We start from the raw sequence: 22,166 nt of genomic DNA on the forward strand, positions 1-22,166 counted from the left end.
CTAATTGGCTTCTTTTTACACGATACAGTATATATTATGTATTTATGTCACCTCTAAATTGATGTTACGCTACGCAGTAGTACTTACTGTACTTCGGTGCTCTGGTCTGGCTAAAAGTAATTGGAAAAAAGACAGAAACCAAAGGAGCCAAAATTATGTTTAAAATTCCACTTGAGGTTTGTATGCAACGCGAATATATATATATATAGTATAAACGATCAGTTCCACGTTTCTGTGAGATTATTGCATTTACAATCATCAATCAGTCAAGCGTTATAGTTTTTAAAAAAAAAGTACCTATAGTAAATTAATACTGTTAATACCAATAATAATATTTGCATATTATTGTTTTAACATTTGACAAGCATCTGGATTTTAGCAGTTTTAGTCTTTAGATATTAACCATTAAGACAGTAATAAGGGTTATTTAGACCTACCATTATTTTATTAGCTGATATCTCAAAGTGATATTGTTCTAAAATAATATAGTCGTCACATTATGTTCTTTTTTATTTTCTTTGATTAAGATGATGTCTTCAAATCACGGATTTATAATATAATTATAATATATATATTTATGTATATTTATGTGACATGTGTAGTAGATTGACCACAATATAAACGAGTAAAGATAAATGAATATTTGTTTTTGAGACAAGAATGGAATGTGTTGATTTTGCAATGACATGATTTTTCATTTTAACGAGCATGCATAAAAACTATACCTAAAGATTAAAGGTATGATGATAATCCATTATTATATCACATACATGAATACATTAGTAATTGAAAGTAATTAAGTAATTATAGGTACTTACCTACCTACCTACATAGTTAATTCATATGCAATCAAGTATCATTAGTATCAACCAAGATTAACGAGTCCAAAATTTATATACAGAAATTAAAATATTAATTGTAAGTATAGGTATAGGTATACATAATATTTTATTTAATGTATAAAAGGACTTCAACGTCTTAACTAATAATATGTATATTGTATATTGTCCAATGTATATATATTATATATATATATATATGTATATCGCAAAAGCTTAATAAAACCAGAAAATATACTCAAATACATACATAAATAAAAAAAATTGACTAGATTTATTAAAAACTTCGAAGAATAAACTAGCATATAAATAGTATCAAAAAGACATACACTAAAAACAAACTGGCGTAGAATTAAAATTACAAATTACAAAATTAAAAGAAAAAAATACCAATGTTTGTAGAAAATGTAAAATTATCTTAATAGTTATTTAATTTTGAATAAAATTTCAATAAATATTAATATTTTTTTCCTTTCATCTTATTATAGTCGTGACTGGTAAGGCTATGCTTCTGTGCCTCACCTATAAATGGCTATATATCACCCTGATACTATATTATAGTAGGTAGGTTAGGTATTGTGTACGATATAGGTTCATTATAAATTATAACATTGAATATAGTTTTTTTGTTGGGATTAATAGGATTTAATATTATTTTGTGGGCATATATTGATCCTGCTGACTTTATATCAAGTCCATATTATAGGCTTTTGATTAGCTGGCTAACCTATTATAGTCATAACAAAATCTTAAATCCTGTCATACATTTTGATGTTATACACTCAATGATATATTTCAATGTCTTCAGCCAAAATGTTTTCATCATCCTATATAAGTAATATATTACACTATATTGCTGGTAATGCTAATAATAAAATATATATTGCAATATAATAAAAATATATACTTAGTACCTATAATATAAACTGACAGATAGTCTTCAGTTAGAATCTTTTTTTGAATTCAACGGTGTTTATCATTGAAGTTACATAAATATTACAGTTACTTACTCAATGACGAGTTACATTCGAGTATTCGACTCCTATTGTATAATATATATTGTATATGTTAGTGCAATGTGTATAATATATTTATAATTTATTATATAAAATACCTAGGAATTCTATATAATACCTGGTGATTTTTAAAGAAGTGTATAATATATATTTTTTTTTACATACATTTCCTAAATATTTTGTATAATAACTATAGGCATTTCATAGAATGACAAACAACAAATTGGCAATATGTAAAAAAGGAAAATCACTAGAAAAAATCCAAAAAAATAAATTTCCTTTTATCATAATAAAGACAATTAATTTTACCAGTATACAAAAAAATGAATTTGTAAATTGTATGGGTAGTAGTGTAGTACACAGTTTATTATATTATATTACCTATTCTAGAAAATAGTGGAAAGTACAAAAATCTATGTAGAACGTAGGTACTTATAAGGAAAAATTACAACTCTTCACAACCAGTACTCAACTCTCCAGTCTCCACGAGTTAGTGTAACCTTGTCAAAGACTGAAATGTGAAAATAGTATAAGACTACGGTGACGAAATAATTATCGAGGCATCTGTCGGCAGTCTAAACTATACTTTATTAAACTTATCGATATTACAGATTACTAATGGATTTATATTAGGTGAAGCCGGTGAAGGTACATTGTCAAATATCAATACTGATAACATGGATTTTTAATACATTACCTATACTTACATTATTGGGCATTTCATATAATACTTAGTTAATTTAAACAATTTTATAGATTGCCAGCTGTAGTTGGTATTATATAGAGTTATAGTTATAGTATTATAGAGTTCCTAGACATTTTATAAAATACCAATATTATACACATTGCTGCTAACATATACACTGCAGAACTTTCTCTCTTTTTTTTATTAATTTAAGACTCGCGAAGCCAAATCGATAGGTACGTCGTACGTATAGTTAGGTAGTATTATAACAGTTAAACAGGCGGAGTAGCCGAATAGATATTATAATAACACTGTTTTCGTAAATAGATGATTCTGCGGAATCAACTCCACGATACACAGGTGTTATCGATAATTCACTGTAAACAATAATGTCCCCTGTACGAATATAATATAATGTATATATACATTTAACTCACTACATTTTTTGCTTCTATTTTTTTTATTGACGATTCAGCATTGGTGTGTAGCAGTATTTAATCACGATTATAACTGGTCGTACCTACTGCACAATATGGATTATATTATTATTATATTATTCCAGTGGTTTACACATGTCAAAAGAATCCGACGAGTAATCATAATATTCTTATTCCATTGTTTTGGTAATATTTTCGTAGTGGGTATTTTTTTTACGAGTTTTAACTGTAAATACGTTTTTGCGTATATTTGTATACGGTAAAGAAACGTGAATTCAGTGGCGCCGAACTCAGACTTTTTTTTGTGAAGCGAAATTTTTGTCCCGCCCACCCATCTAAACTTCAGTTTTTAACCATCTAATATGATGTAAAAGTGTACTTATTTTCTAACTTCTATGTTTCACACTGTCGGGCACCTATAATATACGTATGTAACTGATACATAAAGAGTCATAAAACATTATAAATTGCGGAATAAATTGAATTTATTATAAATTATAATAAATAATAATTGAATTAATGAAGTTTGAACAAATAAGATCTTTGGTCTTTTTATTATGGATTAACCTACTAATATTGTCTTATAAGGAAAAAATCTTTTATTTTTTTATTATTACTTTTATTGAGTACTAATTACTGGATGAAAATAAACAAACAAATGTATCCCAAATCATTGTATTAAAGCTGAGTCAAACAAATTCATATGTTCATTACTAAACACAATTACTTTAATTTATATTTATAAAATGTAAGTAAAAAACATAATCATTCATTCACAAAGGTATGTAATATTAAAGTAATAAAAAAATTGTCATTTTTGTACTTCAATGTTAATATATAGTTGTTGAAGGTCTGTGATTAAAAATTATTTCTTACATAAGGTACATAAAAAATATTTGACATTATTCTTAAAACATTTTTAACTATTCAAAGGTTTGTACTATAAAGTTAATAGCTATATTATGTTATGTTATATGATACGAAAATATTTATATTTTATTTAATTAACCTCATTGTTTGCTGAAAAAACCTTAGCCCATGTAAAAAAAATATTTGCCCCACTCTGCCCCGCCTGGAAAATAATTCTAGTGCCGTGCTTGTATACAAGCGAAATATGATTTTATTAATTATCTACCTGTTAATCGTTAATTATTATTCACTTAAATATTGTAATACGTACCTACCGAGTACCGGCTGGCGGCTACCTATAAGGTTTAGAAAAATATAAATAATTTAATTGTTGTTTAAAAAATCAAATTTCTAAAATCCCGCGTCGAGAGTTGAAATTATTGTTATCATTATAATAACATGACGTCTGATCATCGTTATCGGTCCGTTATCAGTGCGTTCACGAGGGAACGGAAAATGAGTAGTGATTGCTTGTTATTATTACAGTATTACACATCGAATTATTTGTGTTACTTAAATTACTATTGTTCTTAATTGTTATTGTGCTACAAACGTAAAATACTATCATTATTAGTATTTCTTGTCGATAAAATAATACAATAATTATTGTCATTTTCGTCATAAAAGTAGCAAGTGTCCGGTAGTGTTCGGTGTCTTCGATTGAGTGTTTCATCGATTTACAAAATTGTCTGTAAATCGTCGTTTACATTTTGTAAGTTTTTTCCACCATATTTATTCATCATAGCGCAGTTCTTTTATTGTTGGAAAAATTATAAGAAAATAATTTTCATGTATTTTTAAAAGATGGTTCAAACTGAATAAAACAATTTCATATACAGTGAGTTCCGATTAATGTGATCACTGGTTTATAGGATCAACCGTTTATTGGAATCAAATCCCAAACCAGATCTTATGTTACTACTTACTAATGTTAAATTAATCTTTTATTAGGATCACCGAGTACAGGATAACTGAATCATTTTTAAGAACATTCTTATCGTTTTAATGGTATTTCAAACTTTCACTAAAAAATAACAAGAATTATTTTGAAAAAGTTAAAAGAGCTATTCAAAAATATATCGAAAACAATACTTTTCTGTTGTTCCAAAAGTTATAGGTACCTACAATGTACATACATTATTATTTATTTAATTTTAAATATCATGTATATACTATATTGAATATAGATTTTAATTTCAGGCTAATATGAAAATGAAATTAATAGATTCTCAAGTATAATCAAAAATAAAGATATTCTTTACTTTATTTTAAATGTTTTTTATTTTAATTTAATTTTAAACATACATATAAATATAAACTTATCAATAAAAAAAAATGTTTAATGGAATCAACCAGTTAATAGATTCTTTCTAGAGGTTTAGAATCTAAACCAATGTGATCACATTAAGCAGAACTCGCTGTTTAATGTCATCAGTACAATGAATATTTTTACACAGTTTCATGTAAAAATATTGTTTGATTATATATATATGGAAGTAATGCTAAATTATGATGACATTCGTGGTGTACACATGGGCGTCACTTCAAATGTAATCATACCGAGTTTAAAAAAAAAAAAAAAATTTATTAATACTTATGTACTATAATAATTTTATTGTAAATTTAACAAAGTTAAAAGTCATAAATTAATTTAATAAAACTTAGAATTTCATAATTAAACCTAAAAATGCAATGTATTATAAATTAAGTAATTAAGTAATTTATGATCATTCATTTTTTTTTAAAAATCGGATGACTGAAAAAAAAAGTTAATAGATTATTAGAGTGTATAAATGTACTTTTACTTTCAATTGTTTGATTACTTTATCAGTTTAGATATTTTTTGGTTGAATCCTTAAATATAAAACCTAATATAAAATATAAAATTCAATGAATTCACAAATCAGTATTATCTAGTAACTTTTAAAAATAAAAATAAATGATCACAAGCCATCTAGTTTTAAAACAAATATGTAATCAAGTAAACTATAAAAAAAATTAATTAAGCTGTATATTAGGCGTCGAGTGGAATTTATAATTGAGTAGATAACTAATGGATTTTGTTAAATTTTGATTGAATGATATCCCATTGTATACAATGAAAAAATCATTCTGAGTGAAAATTGTCAAAGTTTTGGTAACTGTGGTTACTAAACAATAATTATTTTATTAGTAATATTTATTTTTTTATTATTAGTTGCTAGAATAAACCATTATAGCTCAATAATTAAAACAATACAGCTCATAACAATTTTAATAGTTATATAAATACAATATAGATTATTTTAAAGTAGTATAGGTTCATATTATATAATATTTAATAAAGAAAATTAAGATAAGAATATCAAATTGAATTTAATGTAATTAGCTTGCATATTAAAATGAAACAATAACAATATTATGAGATAAATTTACAAAGGTATAGATGATTATAATTGATGTTTACTTAATAAAGCTATTAGATGAGAAACGGAATAAATAACTCTATGAACTCGGAAATGAAAGAAGTAAATAATGTTTTGATGTTTAAATAAAAATGGGGAAGGTTTTGATTAGAAGGAGTAGCTTGAACTTAAGATTGTTTACCGGAATTGGTATTGAAAGTATTTATATTTAATTTGCGTAAAAATTCCCATTTTTCATTAATTTTTAGTTTGTTTTTCCTAATTATAAAAAAAGTACTGAGAATTTTTAATTTTGACTTCTTTAAAGTACAAAGTAGATCCAATTTATTATTCAAAACTACCTTAAAGTGAAAATTGAAACTTGTTATTGATTACTTTTCTAATCTTCTAGAAGCTGTTTCTATAACAATTTAAAAGTATTGAGAATACACATCACATTTTTTTTTATAAGAGTTTGAAGATAACGTTTTGACAACATTTTTTAAAGTCACAATAGTTTGCAAACTACTTTATAATTAAAATTTATAAAATATTTTAAATTTTACACCTATGATTTGAAAATTAATTTTGACCTTATTGGAATAAAAAATTGCAATCGTTTGTCATTACTTATATAATTATATTCTATTTCTAAACTCAATGCAATGTTTAAAATATTTAGATTAATTTTAAGCTATTTATACCAATATGTTGGTATTGACTTATAAATTAATAACAGCTAATGATATTACAGTGTATGACCAACAATATATAGTATTTAACGGTTTAAATACCAAACATTTTCGGTCGCTGAAATTTGTCCATTATATAGAGGTATTTGCTATTAAAAGGTATTCATTAGAGAAATATTCACTGTTTATTAAAATATGAAATAACATTTTAATAATTACTATACAATATAAATGATTTATTTTTAGCAAAAATTAATTTAACTTACCATATAATTCATAGAAAAATTAATTTCTTTTATTAATATTAATATATAATATAAACATTATAATTTGTCTTTGTTCACAATTTTTTTTTTATTATTTATATTGATTTGTCATTTAATTCAAATTTAGCACATCCATTGTAGTGGCCTACTCAATAATGAAGTACACTTGACACTTACAGTTACTTTATAGTAGAGTAACTTCTTTTTTTATTATTAAAAATAACATTTTTATGTTTCAGTTGATTTAAGCAGATATCAAATTCTTAAATAATGGTTTGTGTACCATGTGTGCTTGTGCCATTGTTGCTATTCTTATGGGGTATTATCAAGCCCATGTTAAACTGGTTCAGGACACCGGTTGAAAATTCTGAAGGTAATGATGGCGATGATCAAGTTTGCTCATTGCTATCATCCTGCCCGTGTATTAATAAAAACATAAAATCATCTGAGGATCAAGAAGACAAGACAAACAAGAGTGAAACATTACTTAAAGAACCACTTGAAACATCTGATACTGATAAAAAGAATCTTTAAATGTATTATTACAGTAATTCGCCATAAGAATGAATTTTGTTATAATTAATTTCATTAGTTAAAATGATCATTTTTATATAAGAGCTGTTTTATGTATTTAATACAATTTTATATTCTTTATTTTAATGTGTTGTACTTATTTCTCTATCATAAATACAATAAGCTATTGTAAATTAGAATCAAAATGTTAGTTTAGATAACTAATTTAAATGTAATTTGATTTTGTGTCTATTGTATTATTTTACCTGAATTTTATTAGCCTTTTCCGTGTATGTTTCTTTTTACTTGTAATAAATTATCATTGTATATCAGTAATTACTTTTAAAACTGTTTCATAATTAAAAGTACACAATATTTGATAGCATTTCAAATTTTAAATTCAAAGTTTATGTAAAAATAGGAATTATACCTCTTAATACTTATATTGTTTAATTGTATATAAATTACGGGTAAATATATTGATAATTAAATTAACATTCCTTTCCACTCATATTTAACATATCCTTAGCATTTTATTGTTTAATAGAAATGCAATTTGACTTATTAATTTTACCATAAGCCTTTTACTTTGCTAATAAATAAATATACTTAGACACTCTTTTGATGATGCTTTAGTTTTATTTTAATTTAATTTACAACAAAATCATTATTGTATTAATTATTATTTATTAAATACTCTATACATAAATATTTTATAATTGTAATAGTTTGTATATCTGAATTAATTTTACACTATTGTAATCAGTAAGATTCATGATTCACTATGTAATTAATCACATATTGATTTTAATATAAATTTAAAAATTGTATTATTGGTGAAAATAAATTAATATATTTCTATGGTTGATATATGATTTTAACTGTTTGAATGGTATTATTTTGTTAGTTACTTTATGATTAAATATCAAATACTATGTGTATTTTATATTTTTTATTTTCAGATTTTTGTGTTATGTATACAATTAATTTATAATATTATTATAACTAAGGAGCAGATGTTTATGCATTTATCATATTTTTTAATAACATCTAAATCAATATGGAGTAAGATAGAAATTTGTTTCATCACTCAAAGAATTCAAATTTATCAATTTAATTTTGCATATTTGTTTGATCATATTTCTATATTCATCATGTTTTTAGTGCATATTTGAAGTTTATTTGTATTATATTAATGAATTCGACATGACTAATATTAATAGATCAAAATGTCCCGCAGCTAAAGGGTTATGTAATATTTGCGCGCCAACCGGGAATAGCTGGTTTTCACTCGTATCGGTAACTAGGTTTCTAATATATACCAATGTATATTATTTTCAGATTAACAAAAAATTCAACAGCAGTTTGCAAACATCTTTTTTAATTTTAATAATAATACATTTTATTTTATATTTTAAGTTATTAATAATTTATTATTTTAAATTTTTTAAAGCATAAACATTCGCTCCCTAATCATAACTATGAACTAAGATAAACAGACCAGATCATTCGCCTGGTGATGACAATTATGTTTGTCACTGAGCTACATTTATTTACTCTGCTACAATATATACTGTTAATTATAATGGTTTTTCTTTCTCAGTTAGTGGTGAATATTACATCCATGACAAAATCATTTTATGACCAAAGCGTTTAAGATTTGCCATAAACTATGTTGCTTACCAGTTACCATAGATACGACATCAAAATAAATTTTATGTAACTCTTCAATTACCAATTTTAGATAATAATTCCTTAGTTATCGTGACCATAGTCCATAATTATAAAAAATTGGTTTTTGCCAATATTCCTTTTTATACCTAGATTTAAATTAAATAATTTTTTATTTTCATTCAAATTTAAATAGTATTTGATAATATCTCTTACTACAGCCATTCACATGCTTTTTTTTGTTATTATAACAATCATAAAACAATTTGTTAGATATATAAGTTTTATCAAAAAAAATTAATATATATCTTTAAGCAACCATTTATAAACTAATTTAATTAGATGAAGATTTTGACTAATTTGGGTTGGACTGATTCATTTTGGCAAAAAATCATTGAAATGGATTTTAAATTTCTGATTTTCTAAATTAAACTACATTTTTGTAGTACTTGTTTTGTCAAATTAAAGATTCTATAATGTTATGAAGTTAAGCATTTTAAATTATAAGGTCTTCTCTATACTTCTTAGAAATTTAAAATGATTTTTCAATCTAAAGAATGATGTTATAAACTGATAAATTATAATTAAATAGACAATATTTAGGTATGTATTATTAACAATTAACATTTATTTTTTTCCATGTATAATAATAAATAGGCAATGAATTCTAATGGTAAGAAAAAAAATTACTTACAAATTACAATATTATGACTAATGAAGTCAATAAATATAAACCTGTTTGAAATACGATTAATAGGGCTCGGAACTTTAAAAACATTAAAAAATGACCTAAAAAAATGCAAATATGACATAAAAATGACAAAAAATGTCCTAAAAAAATTAGAAATATTTGTTTTAAATTAATAAAAATACATTTTTTTTAAATTTGTACTCTATTTTACTATAAAATTCTATATACATTTATCAAAGCTTACAAATTACTCAAAATATGACAAAAAAAATAATATTCACTACAAGACGACTGTAATCGGAGAGATAAAATTGGATAAGTACTAATCTTGGTCCGTGGTAATTTCAAAGTTTTAAGTAAGTTATCGGCATAACGGCAATTGACAAGAAACAATAAGAAGTGAACTAATGTGAAATCAGTAAAATTGTGGGAAAATGACCTAAAAATGTCAAAAAATGACTTAAATATTAATAAACACCAAAAAATTCAAAATAAAAATTAGTTGTTCAGATTTACATGCTAATGAAACACATTTGTGGCCAGGAGAGCATCATCTAAAAAGTTCCAAAAAAAAATGCAAAATGCATGTCCCGAGCCCTAATGATTAATAATACCTTTTATCCAGTTTTAGTTGGCACATTTTTAAGTTATTTTATATGAGTACCTGTTAGTATTTTTACCTGTTTCATTGTAAGTTTTTAAATAAATAAAACAATAATAATATATATGTTTACTATACTTATAATTATTAAAAAATCAACTAAAGGCGGTATATAAATAACAAATAAAATTTTTTAGTTCATTAGGTTATTATAAAAATCTTACTATATTGTGAATTAAGAATAAATATGTGTATACTCATAGAAACTTTTATAATTCTGAAATGTATTATTTTCTTTAAAAGTCATATTATAGCTGTGTGATGACACTCTCAAGACACAAAGCAAAATAAATTAAAAATAATAAGCAGAAAAAAAATAAAAATTATCTTTTGAATATATAATTGATTCTGCAAGAACTTACATTTCAATTTTTGTGTCATATTATAAAAACATCAAAGATTATTATGACATGATATTTTTAATTTAAATACTAGTTAAATACTGAAAAAAAGTCTCTATGAATTAACAAAATAAAAGTCAATTTATTTGTTTAGTAATTTAAATAAAATAACAACAAATAATATTACAGAGATGCCTAGTTGATTAGTAAATTAGTTTATCAGATAAATAAGTGACTATAAATGACCTAAGTCTTAAATAGTATACTTATTTATAGTGATTGAATAATTGGAGTATGTAGACTATCACTATGCATAGGTGTTTCAACATTCAAACCATTTACAACTACTATCTACTATACAACAAATAATACATTTTTTCTATTTCAATGGATCTAATTTCAATATCAAAAATAGATGGATTTCATCATGACAAAATCGATATTATACATATTTTGTTGTGGATTTCATTACTTCAACCTCAATGATATCACACCGACTTAATTTTCCTGCCACATTTGACAGAATAAAACTACACATTTTGATACAATGATAACCTTGAATTGTATATGACCAGGGTGAAAAATGTAATGAATATAGTACATACTGAAAAAAAATTAAACTTCTCGAACACTGAAAAATGTAATTGTTGTTTTTCGATATACGTTTGTTTACTAAGTTTTATTATCTACCTACTAATTAGTTATTGATATATTGGAGAGTATTTTAAACATAATTATATGTTATAAGATATTCCTATTTAAAAATTAATATTAAAGATTTTATTTAACGGATTTGTTATTTATTTATCTAACCATAGAACCATCTTTATGAAATCTGCTAATAAAAATTATTGTATTGCAACTTCTCGTTTCCATTTTTTGCTGCCACTATTAAAACAACGAACAAAAGTAAAGCCGGCATAATAAAATAGTTAAAGGATTAAAAAAAAAAAATGGTGAAACAGTAGAAAATGCAGCAAATGTACCAGACACAGCAAAACTATAAGTGTAAGCGGAGAGTATTTAGTACAGACTACGGAACTTCTGACTTGCAGACTGCAGAGTACTTATGATAAGTATGATATAATAATGTAAATTGTAAATTGTAATCATGATTAATTAACAAAAATAATAATAATAATATTATATTATATTATCATCGCGACCATGAGTGTACCTAATATTATAATTTTGTTATGCGTATTGCATTACTGCGTAGAACAGTGGCCCTACTGGCCCTGGGCCCAGTGCTGTTACAATCGAAAAACACGAAAAAGTCATCATAACAAAAACAAAGCCAATCGATAAACACGAAACTTCACTTCGCGCGGACCGCTGTACTGAACGATTGTCGATTACAGTCGTATGATTACAGTCGTATGATTACAGTCTTGTATAACACGACCGTGGTAGTAGTTGTATACATGAAGACTATTTACTATCTTACGATTGGAAACACAAGACAAGTACACAACTTACTGATATCGTTGTTAACCGTGTACAGCCGCTGTACTACAGCGTCTCACATTCTCATTTCAGTTTTCTCTCTTATTTGAACGTCGATTTCCTTATCGCTCGGAGGCGTCTGCGTGAGTAAAAGCCACCGTTTCTCTGCCTGTTAGGTTGCCCTTTAAGCGTGTTTTGTGAAAATAACAACGCCGTATTCACATTTATGTTTAAAATTTAAAAAGTTAATATCAATAAAATATTGAGTTCGTGTAAACGTGTATTGATCCGTATTCTACGTGACCGACCACATTTCCAGCGTGTAAGCCATTGATTCCACTCGGTTGCAATCAAGATTCTTGGTATAAAAAACAATATTTTTACAGTTTACACGATCGTTTTTTTTTACTATTCTATGGTGTTTTGAATTTCGTCAGAATTTCTAATGATAAGTCTTGTATGAATTTCAATTGCGTGCTTAGTCTTTGTTAGGAAAATTTGCTCGATTTTTTGAAAGTATTATGGAATCTAAAAACGTTGAGTCTGTAGACAAATCAGGTTGGTACCTACTTATATTTATAATTTCGTATTTTTTTATTGATATGTATTAACTAGTTTTAATTTTTAAATTTCATAGATCAAGATGATGCGTTTATTGAAAATGGTATAACTAAAAAAGTTGATAAGAATAATGTAAAAGGTAAAAGACGTAGAAAATGTTTACGTGACAAAACAGCTCCAAGACCCCCACATTCTGGTAATTAAATATTAATTATTATCATTTTTTTAGTTATTGAAAATAGATTAAGTAGTTGTCTATATTTACAGGATACATACGATTTTTAAATGACAGACGTGAACAATTTCGTTCGGAAAATCCTAATTTACCATTTGCTGAAATAACTAAAGTATTAGCTGCTGAATGGAATCAGTTGCCAGCAGATAAAAAACAAGTAATTATATTATAATATGTTATAGAGAAGAGAATTGTCGTGTTATTCATCAATAAATACAGAAATAAATATTTAGAAAACCATCCACCAATTATCATTAAAAAGCTTTAATTATTCTTTTATAGGAATTTTATAACATTTAATTTTTTTTTAGCTATATCTCTCAGCAGCTGAACAAGAACGAGTAAAATATGTTGAAGAATTAGCAGCTTATAAAAAGACAGATGCATATAAAAATTTTATTCAACGCAAAATGAAAAAGAAAAAAGTTAATATCCAAATCCAAGAAGTTAGTTGATTATTAATTATTTTATTTTCATAAAAAATGTGTGTAAGTGGGTCTCTGGCGAACCTCTTTGCGTTATAATATAAGATATTAAGAGGACGTTATACCCGCATGTGTTGTCTCTGTCTTACTAATATAGATCAAAGCAAATTCGCATTTGGCAGAACACATTTTGTGATGTTAGCTTTAATATTAGAATAAATCTACCTATTATTAAATTTAAAGGTAAGAATAATATCTAGAAAATGTCATATGATTTTATTGATATTATCATTTTAAAGTGAGATATGAATACTTTAAAGTTGTAATATTTTACATAGCTAAAACTCACTTTAAAATGATAATATCAATAAAATCATATGACATTTTCTAGATATTATTCTTACCTTTAAATTTAATAATAGGTAAATTTACTCTAATATTAAAGCTAACATCACAAAATGTATTCTGGGGAACGAAAATTTGCTATGATCTACATTAGTAAGACAGAGACAACACATGCGGGTATAACGCCCTTAGTTGAAACCTTTTAATCATTAACCTATTATATAAATTATTTATTTTCAGTAATAAGCAGTAATTGAACTTACTGTATGCTAATAATTTCATAATAATAAAGTTCAAAAAGTTATATTAATTTTTTTTCATATTGGTGCTTTAAATGAAGATAGTTGGATAAAATATATATTGAATACAGATTTAGATTTTATAAAACTATTACTACATTGTTAATAATTATTAACTGGCTATGTATTTATTCTATTTAGGACGAAGAGGATGAAGAATTTAAAAAAGAGAAATCATCTGGTGATACCAAATTAAAAAAGGTTAGTTAACATTTTTTTTTATACTAAAGATATTTAAATAAAAATAGTTATATGCTACTTATATATCACAAATTAATAGTGTTTTCTATCTGTTTCATTTATTTATATTCTTATATTATACACCACACTCCACGGGAGTTCTTAATATTGTATAATTTGCCAATGCATTAAAATACTCAGTGTTGTTTTTCTACAAGAATAGAGGTAGAATTAACACTGCATCATTACTTGGAATATGGGTTATTTATGACACTTGTGATATTAGTAATACTAATAATCCTTATGTCACCAGTGGCACTAGTAAAGTCAGATAGAAAACATTATATGATATTATAAATTACAAATTCAATGTTAATAGTAATTAACTATTTATGTATTTATTTTATTTAGGATCCAGAATTAAAAAAAGAAAAACCCTCTTCTGATAATACAAAATTAAAAAAGGTTAATTTTTTATCAAAACTTTAATTAAAAAATTGTTGCATGAAAAATATGTACTACGAATTAAGATTTTATTTAATTAAAAAATTATTAATAATTATTTATAACTGTATTTTGTTTTATTTAGGAACAAGAATCAATAAAAATAAAACCATCTAATGATAACATTAACACAGTTTATGACATACCAATATTCTCTGATGAATTCTTAATCTTCAATAAAGGTTGGTATTTGTTGAATTGTATTTACTATTATTTATTTATCATTTATTATTTTTTTATAGCTAGAGACACTGAACTAAGATACCTCCGTAAAACGGTAACGGATCAAGAACAAGAAGTGTCTGTTTTAGATAAACATATTGAAAACATGGAAAATGGCATTGTCAAATTAACGGCTAATGTAGAGAAACTCGAAGCTGGATGTTCAAAATATGAAGAGCATTTAAATAAATTACGACCTTTACTTCTAGATGCTTTTGCTGACATTTCATTCCCAGGTAAATGTTTCAAATTGATAAAATAAACTAATTTTTCTACTATTTTAATATTTATCCAATAAATATTGAAAAATTAAGTATGCAAAATCTTAAGATAATCGAAGAATAACAAATTGCATCTAAATTATTTTAGTTACTTTTGTAAAATTAATAATGAATAAGAGTTTTCAAAGGATCGTGTATCTAAAGTTCTAACTGCTCGTAATATAATACTTCCACAATTTTAAGTAACAGAATGTTGACCAATTTTCATTTTCTTTAATCCAGTTTAAATATATACATATATTTATTTGAATTTTCTTATAATTTTTTGATTCTTGACAAATAACATTTTGAAGATTATAGTGTAAATAAAATTTGAGGTAATTGTTAGTTTTTATCATTAATTATTAAAAATATAACTTCACATAAATGTAAATATACATATATTACCCATTAAATTTTTGGATAATTACTATAATAATATTAATGTATTTTAAGTTGGAAAAAGTAAATCTAGTGGTTAGCACATGTTTCTTTACTCTTCGGCATTTCCTCTCTATAAATTGAAAACATTTCACGATTTACTATGTAAAACTACTCCAAATAGATCACTAGGTTAAAACTAACATTTGTTTGCATTGGTACCTACTAATGTTTATATAGCCCTGTTATCCATACAGCTATGTTAAACTTCCAATGGCCAAGATATGTAAACTACTTGTTTTGTTCCCCATGTTTCTTTTTTGTATATTTATTAGGTTATTTTAATTTTAAACAAATAAATAATAATGCTCGATAAAGTACTTTTATGTCACAGTTATAAGGAAATTCAGATATAAGATTATATTTCATGATAACTTTGTTTTTATTAATGTTCTTGAATTTTGCTTATGATAAAGAAATACACTTTTTAACATTCACTTTATCATAATCTATAAATGTTGTACATTAGACTATTGGTATAATGGTATATTTTATTTGTACTCGATAAGTTTAATAAATATCTTAATTTAAAATTAAATAAAAATCAATAGTTATAGATTCACATTGTCACTGTTATCCAGCTATCTTGATTTAGATTGATTATAATAAACTAGTTAAGTAAATTGAAATATTATTAAATACTGACATGCAAGTGCATTGTGTCTTTATTTTTTTAGTTTGCTTTGTAAACTGTGCAAAATGAATAATAAATTGGAAGTTGTCAAATGATTAACTTTCTAAAGTTTCTAGCACGTAGTATAACATTTTATTTTGTTTATAATCTTGTTTAATTATTTCAATAAGTTAAATTTATAACTATTATAATTTATAATTAAAATATATATATTTTTTTTTTAGATAACATTGAGCCACCTACCAATGAAAATCTTGACACATTTATGATTAATTTATCTACACTTCTAACTACTGATACTGGTACTGATACTGGTACTGATACTGATTCTTCGTGGATTGAAAATGTAAAAAAAGCTATTTCTAATTTGGATTTTTCGCAATGTTAAAATAAATTATATTTTTTTGTATTAAACTATGTCATAAATGTTCCAATTAAGTTTTTTTTTTAAATTATTTAATATTTTCATGTGATATAGTTTTTATTTCAAACAATAAAGAAAATCCATTGACTGAGGTATATATGTAGTGGAAAATTGAATAAAAGATGTATTATTTACAATAATTTTAATTTTATTTTATTATTGAATTTACATGGATACTCGTGATCGTGAATATTATAACGCACACCAATATAAAAAATAATTGTAAAAGTTAATCTCAAGCAGAAACATTCTCAGGAATATTTTATGTGTGTTTTTTATGGGGGAAAGATGTTTCTTTAAGAGATACTAAGTATAAAATGTAAAATATTAGTGACAAAAATGAAATTAAGTAATTATATTGTAGAAGATAATACTTAATATATAGTGTGCAGAGCCATAGCAATGTTAATTTGCGCTCCTGGCCATTTAACATATTTTCGCCCTAGTAAAAATTGTTTACCCCCTCCTCTCACCCACATACTTACACATATAAAAGATTTATACATTCGTTATTTTATTTTATTTTGATTAGCTATTATAATAATTATTATACTTAAAAAGAAAAAAAAACACTGCCAAACTTATTATAACCTTATATAATAATTTAAAAAATAATTGTACTTTTATGCTTTTCAAAATTAGCTTTTGAAGCCAATTCATGTTCAATCGATATAATACTTATATTTGTCAATTTTCCCTGTGACATTGTAGACCTTAGATAGTTCTTAATAATTTTCAGTTTACTAAAACTTCTTTCACAAGTGTTTCCTTTCATGGACTGATACAAAAAGACTAATTACTAAAATAGGAGTACTTACATAACTACTTAGTTAGAAACCAACCTAACCTAACCACCCATAACTATGAATAAATTGATGAAGGTCTTAAAAATATAAAAATAGAACATTTAGAATCCTAATTAAACAAGCAGCTATGAGTTAATAATAATAATCAATTTTGAAAATCATTATGTTTATTATTATGTTAACAATTGTGATGTGTGCGCTGAGGTGGGGTATAAGCAGCAGTATAAGCTTCTATAAATAAAAATAAAAACACATTATTGGTAATTAACAGTTCTTAAAATATCACTAGAGCACTCGGTGTCTCGGTGCTATATCATAATGAATTAATGACTTATTATTTTTTAAACACTTGTAAATTGTAATATTTTTGTACACAATACGCCATAATAAAATACTTTAACATAGCTATTCTAGTGTAATTATTTTGCCCATATTCTAAATAAAATTTATGTTATCAATAATTGATATAATATATGGTATATTTTATTCAAAGGCTAGTTTTGCCAAGTCCTAGCTACGGCTCTGATACTATGTACTTATATTAATATAATATACCTATATTTTGTACATTATTTGTATTAAAATATAATATTAATATACATTTTTTGTTATTATTAGGGTTTGGATTTCTATGTAATAGCATATTTTTTGCTTTAGTCCAAATATTATTTATAATATTGGTTATCTGTTATATCCACAATTTTTTTCACATTGAATTGAATAAGCTATTTTTTTTTGCATATTTTATAAAAACGCATATACCTCCTAATAGTATATTAGGTTTAGAGTTGTTGAATATTTATAAACTGATTTTATAAACTGATATGGTTATTATATCGAATATTATAGATAATAAATTATCTTAGAGTAAAATCACCTATTATTAAAATTGTAGAGAATATTATTTTTGAGGACACAACATAGTGATTTGTCTAAATATTATCTCAAAACCATTTCATATTTATTAAAATTTTAATCAAAAAATTCATTGATTTTTGTATATTTAAAGCCATGTATAAACTAAAATAATAATGAAGTATAAAACCAATATGTCAAATCCTCAAGAATTACAAAAAAAAAAAAAAAAAACAAATACTGCATTGACATAATCTTAATAAGCTTATGAACTATAGTAAGTTCTTCATGAATTAATTTACTAATTGTTATTACGAGGTGCATGATATTATATGTGATTAGACACTGTGTAGATGTATAATTTTATATTTTTTTTAAATATATATTAGAAGATATTTTTATCCACTTTAAGTTATTTCTGTTCATAAAAACAGTTCTGAAAAATGTCTGCATTTTGTTTTGTCCTTTGCTTTGTAAAGAGAAGTAAATAATATCAAAAATGAGTTGGAATATAGAACAGTATGTAGAAAGGTAATTAAAATTGCTTAGGTATTTAATTTAAATTCAAGAAAATGTATTTTAATTAGGTAGCTAATATAAATTAAAAGTATAATAATTATAATATTTTCCATTTAAAACTAAAGTATTAGTTATTACTTTAGTTTTAAACGTTATTATTTACTAATTACTTGGTGCATTAAAATTAAAAAGAATAGGACTATTATTATTGAAACTTACTCATAATAGAGTTACCTATCTAATGTAGACATTTCTGAATCCATTCAATTATCTGGTACTACTGAAGTATTCAATTTTGAATTTACTACATGTAGACTTGATGTTCAAAATGATTAATTATTAAAAGTAGTAGGTACCCTGACACCCTGTTATAACATATATTTTGATAACTTAAATAAAAATACATTTATCTACCCAGGGTTGGGCAAGATACTAAAAAAAAAGTATCATGACACATGATACGCGCATTTAATGTATTTAGATACAAGATATATTGTGAATGTAGAAAAGATACAAGATACAAAATACATGTATCTTTATGCTTTGATACATATGATACTTTTATATTTCCAATTGAATTTTATTAACTATTAAACGTAAAAGGTCTGTACAAACATACAGTATACACAATACATTATACAGTCCATACTCTATAATAGTTTAGTATTTATAGCCTATAGCACATAGGTACAATAAAATCATAAACATTAAATAATACAATAAGTATTTTATATAATAAGCATTACAAAGTTATTACTAATAAATCACTATATGTATTGTGTATATAAATACACCAAAATTAAAAATTACATAAAAGTTACAACTTAAATTTTTCTTATATATAATTATTCATGTGTTTAATTGGTTATGGACTTACCGTTAAAAATGAATATATAAATTTAATTGGTTATAGTCTTATGGTTAGTTTTTAAATTAAATGATATTTTTATAAACAAAATCTTGATTACCTTTAAGAAAAATTAATAAATAATAAAAATTATCATTATTGTTTCATTTATCTACGTTTTGAAGGTTATGCAAATCGAATTCAAATTTCTTGGTACTATTCAGTACAAATATTTACAAGATACCTCTAAAAAATGTATCATGATACATAATACTTGATACTTTAAAATTTTGTATCACGATACAAGATACAAGATACAATTGTATCTTTGATACTGCCTAACTCTGTATCTACCACTTAAGTTTTTAAGTAAGTATTCAGTTAAATATAACCATGTAGGTGTGCCCAAAACAGTGTTTGAGGAGATTTTTTTTTAAACGTTTTTCATTCATAATATATGTACCATGTACTATGTAGGTAGGAACCTAAAATGTCATTTTAATGCTTTCATAGTCCATACAAAATGTTGTGTTCTAGAATGTGGATTAGTGTTGTGTTGATATGAATGATAAAATGCATGATTTGATAATTTAAAGGTAGGTATATTAATATTTTACCTAAAGGTAACTTATATATTGAATACATTTATATAAAAAAATCAATTTTATTAATATAAGAATCTGATACCTACCTAACTATATTATAATTTATAGGCTAATAGTTAAGTATTCAAAAAATAATATCAATGTTTTAAAAGTATTTATAATAAAATATTTAGTCCAAACTCCAAATCTACCTTATTATTTTTAAATATATTATTCTATATTTTATAACATCTTGTAGGCATCTAGTGATAATACAAATACAATAGCTACTAGGTAAGTAATTATTAGTTTTATTACAAATAGGGTATAAATGTATAAATCTAATAAGTTAGGTTCTTACTTCATAGTTCATAATATAAATGTGAATAAAATGAATTAAATAGAAAAGTAGGTATACTAGGTACCTATCTATATTTACATACATTATCAATAAATCCAGTAGGCTATTATGGTAAGCACCGATAGTGGATTCTTTAGGAAATCCATTACCCACATTATTAAAATTATTTTATAATGACAACTGGATCATCTAAAATAATTTCTTCCATATATTGTCTCAAAATATTTTGTCATATTATACCACATTTACATATTTTAATATAATATCTATCCATGCAAACGAAGTAAAATAACGGACAAAAATATTATAGAAGTATATACTCAGAAATCAGGAATGTATTGAGACGGATTAACCTCTTATAAAATTTAAAGTTAAGAAAATTATACCTAGGGCATCTCATAACCGTTTTATTATATTTTTATTTTAAAGCGAGTAATGAGTATTTTAAAATTGTAAATTGCTTATACCTACATCTTAAAAAACTCATAGTTAAACTAAATGATATTATAATCATTTCACTCTAATTTGAGAAATCAATATGGTTTTAGACGTTATAGTCATTATTATGATCGTAAAATTTGCTACGTTATTGCGCGTGGGTCAGAGACTAGGACAGACCAGGGGCGTTCCGAACGGGGGGGTAAGGGGGGTGCCTACCCCCCCATGATGTTTTGTCAGTCGGCAAATTGTAAATTTGGTGAAAAAACTTGACACAGTCGGCAAAATGTCAGGCATATTTCATTATAGCATCGTAATCACGGATTGCGTTGTAATTGTAGATATAGCGTTCAAAATATTATTATATTTTATTACATATTATAAACTATGTAGACCGTAGACACAATAGACGAATAGAGTTGAGCTTAATATAATATACGATATTATACTTTATAATGAGTTGTTTACACTGAATAGCTACTATAAATTTAATTTCTGGTAATACGGACTACGGACTACACAGTTTAGATTGATTAGAATGATCGGAAATATTCTCAAAATACCCGTGTTATACTGTTATCGTGAGTCACGACACAAACAATCGACAAAAGCATAACGTGCGAACGCTGTAGACCCTCTGCAGACTTTGTGTGTGTGTGTGTTTAGATTTGTGTT

At 24.7% G+C, this 22,166-nt stretch overlaps 1 protein-coding gene across 1 annotated transcript; it reads left to right on the plus strand.

Moving 5' to 3' along the window:
* The first annotated feature begins 12,490 nt into the window (after positions 1-12,490).
* LOC132926922 (high mobility group protein 20A-like) lies at positions 12,491-17,221 on the plus strand. The gene is made up of 9 exons (XM_060991348.1): positions 12,491-13,109; positions 13,189-13,308; positions 13,380-13,504; positions 13,659-13,793; positions 14,558-14,617; positions 15,008-15,061; positions 15,186-15,282; positions 15,343-15,558; positions 16,882-17,221. The coding sequence occupies exons 1-9, from the start codon at positions 13,073-13,075 to the stop codon at positions 17,043-17,045; spliced, it is 1,008 nt and encodes a 335-aa protein (XP_060847331.1). The 5' UTR covers positions 12,491-13,072; the 3' UTR covers positions 17,046-17,221.
* Positions 17,222-22,166: the final 4,945 nt, after the last annotated feature.

Source organism: Rhopalosiphum padi, chromosome 3, assembly GCF_020882245.1.
Source record: "Rhopalosiphum padi isolate XX-2018 chromosome 3, ASM2088224v1, whole genome shotgun sequence".
NCBI lineage: Eukaryota > Metazoa > Arthropoda > Insecta > Hemiptera > Aphididae > Rhopalosiphum > Rhopalosiphum padi.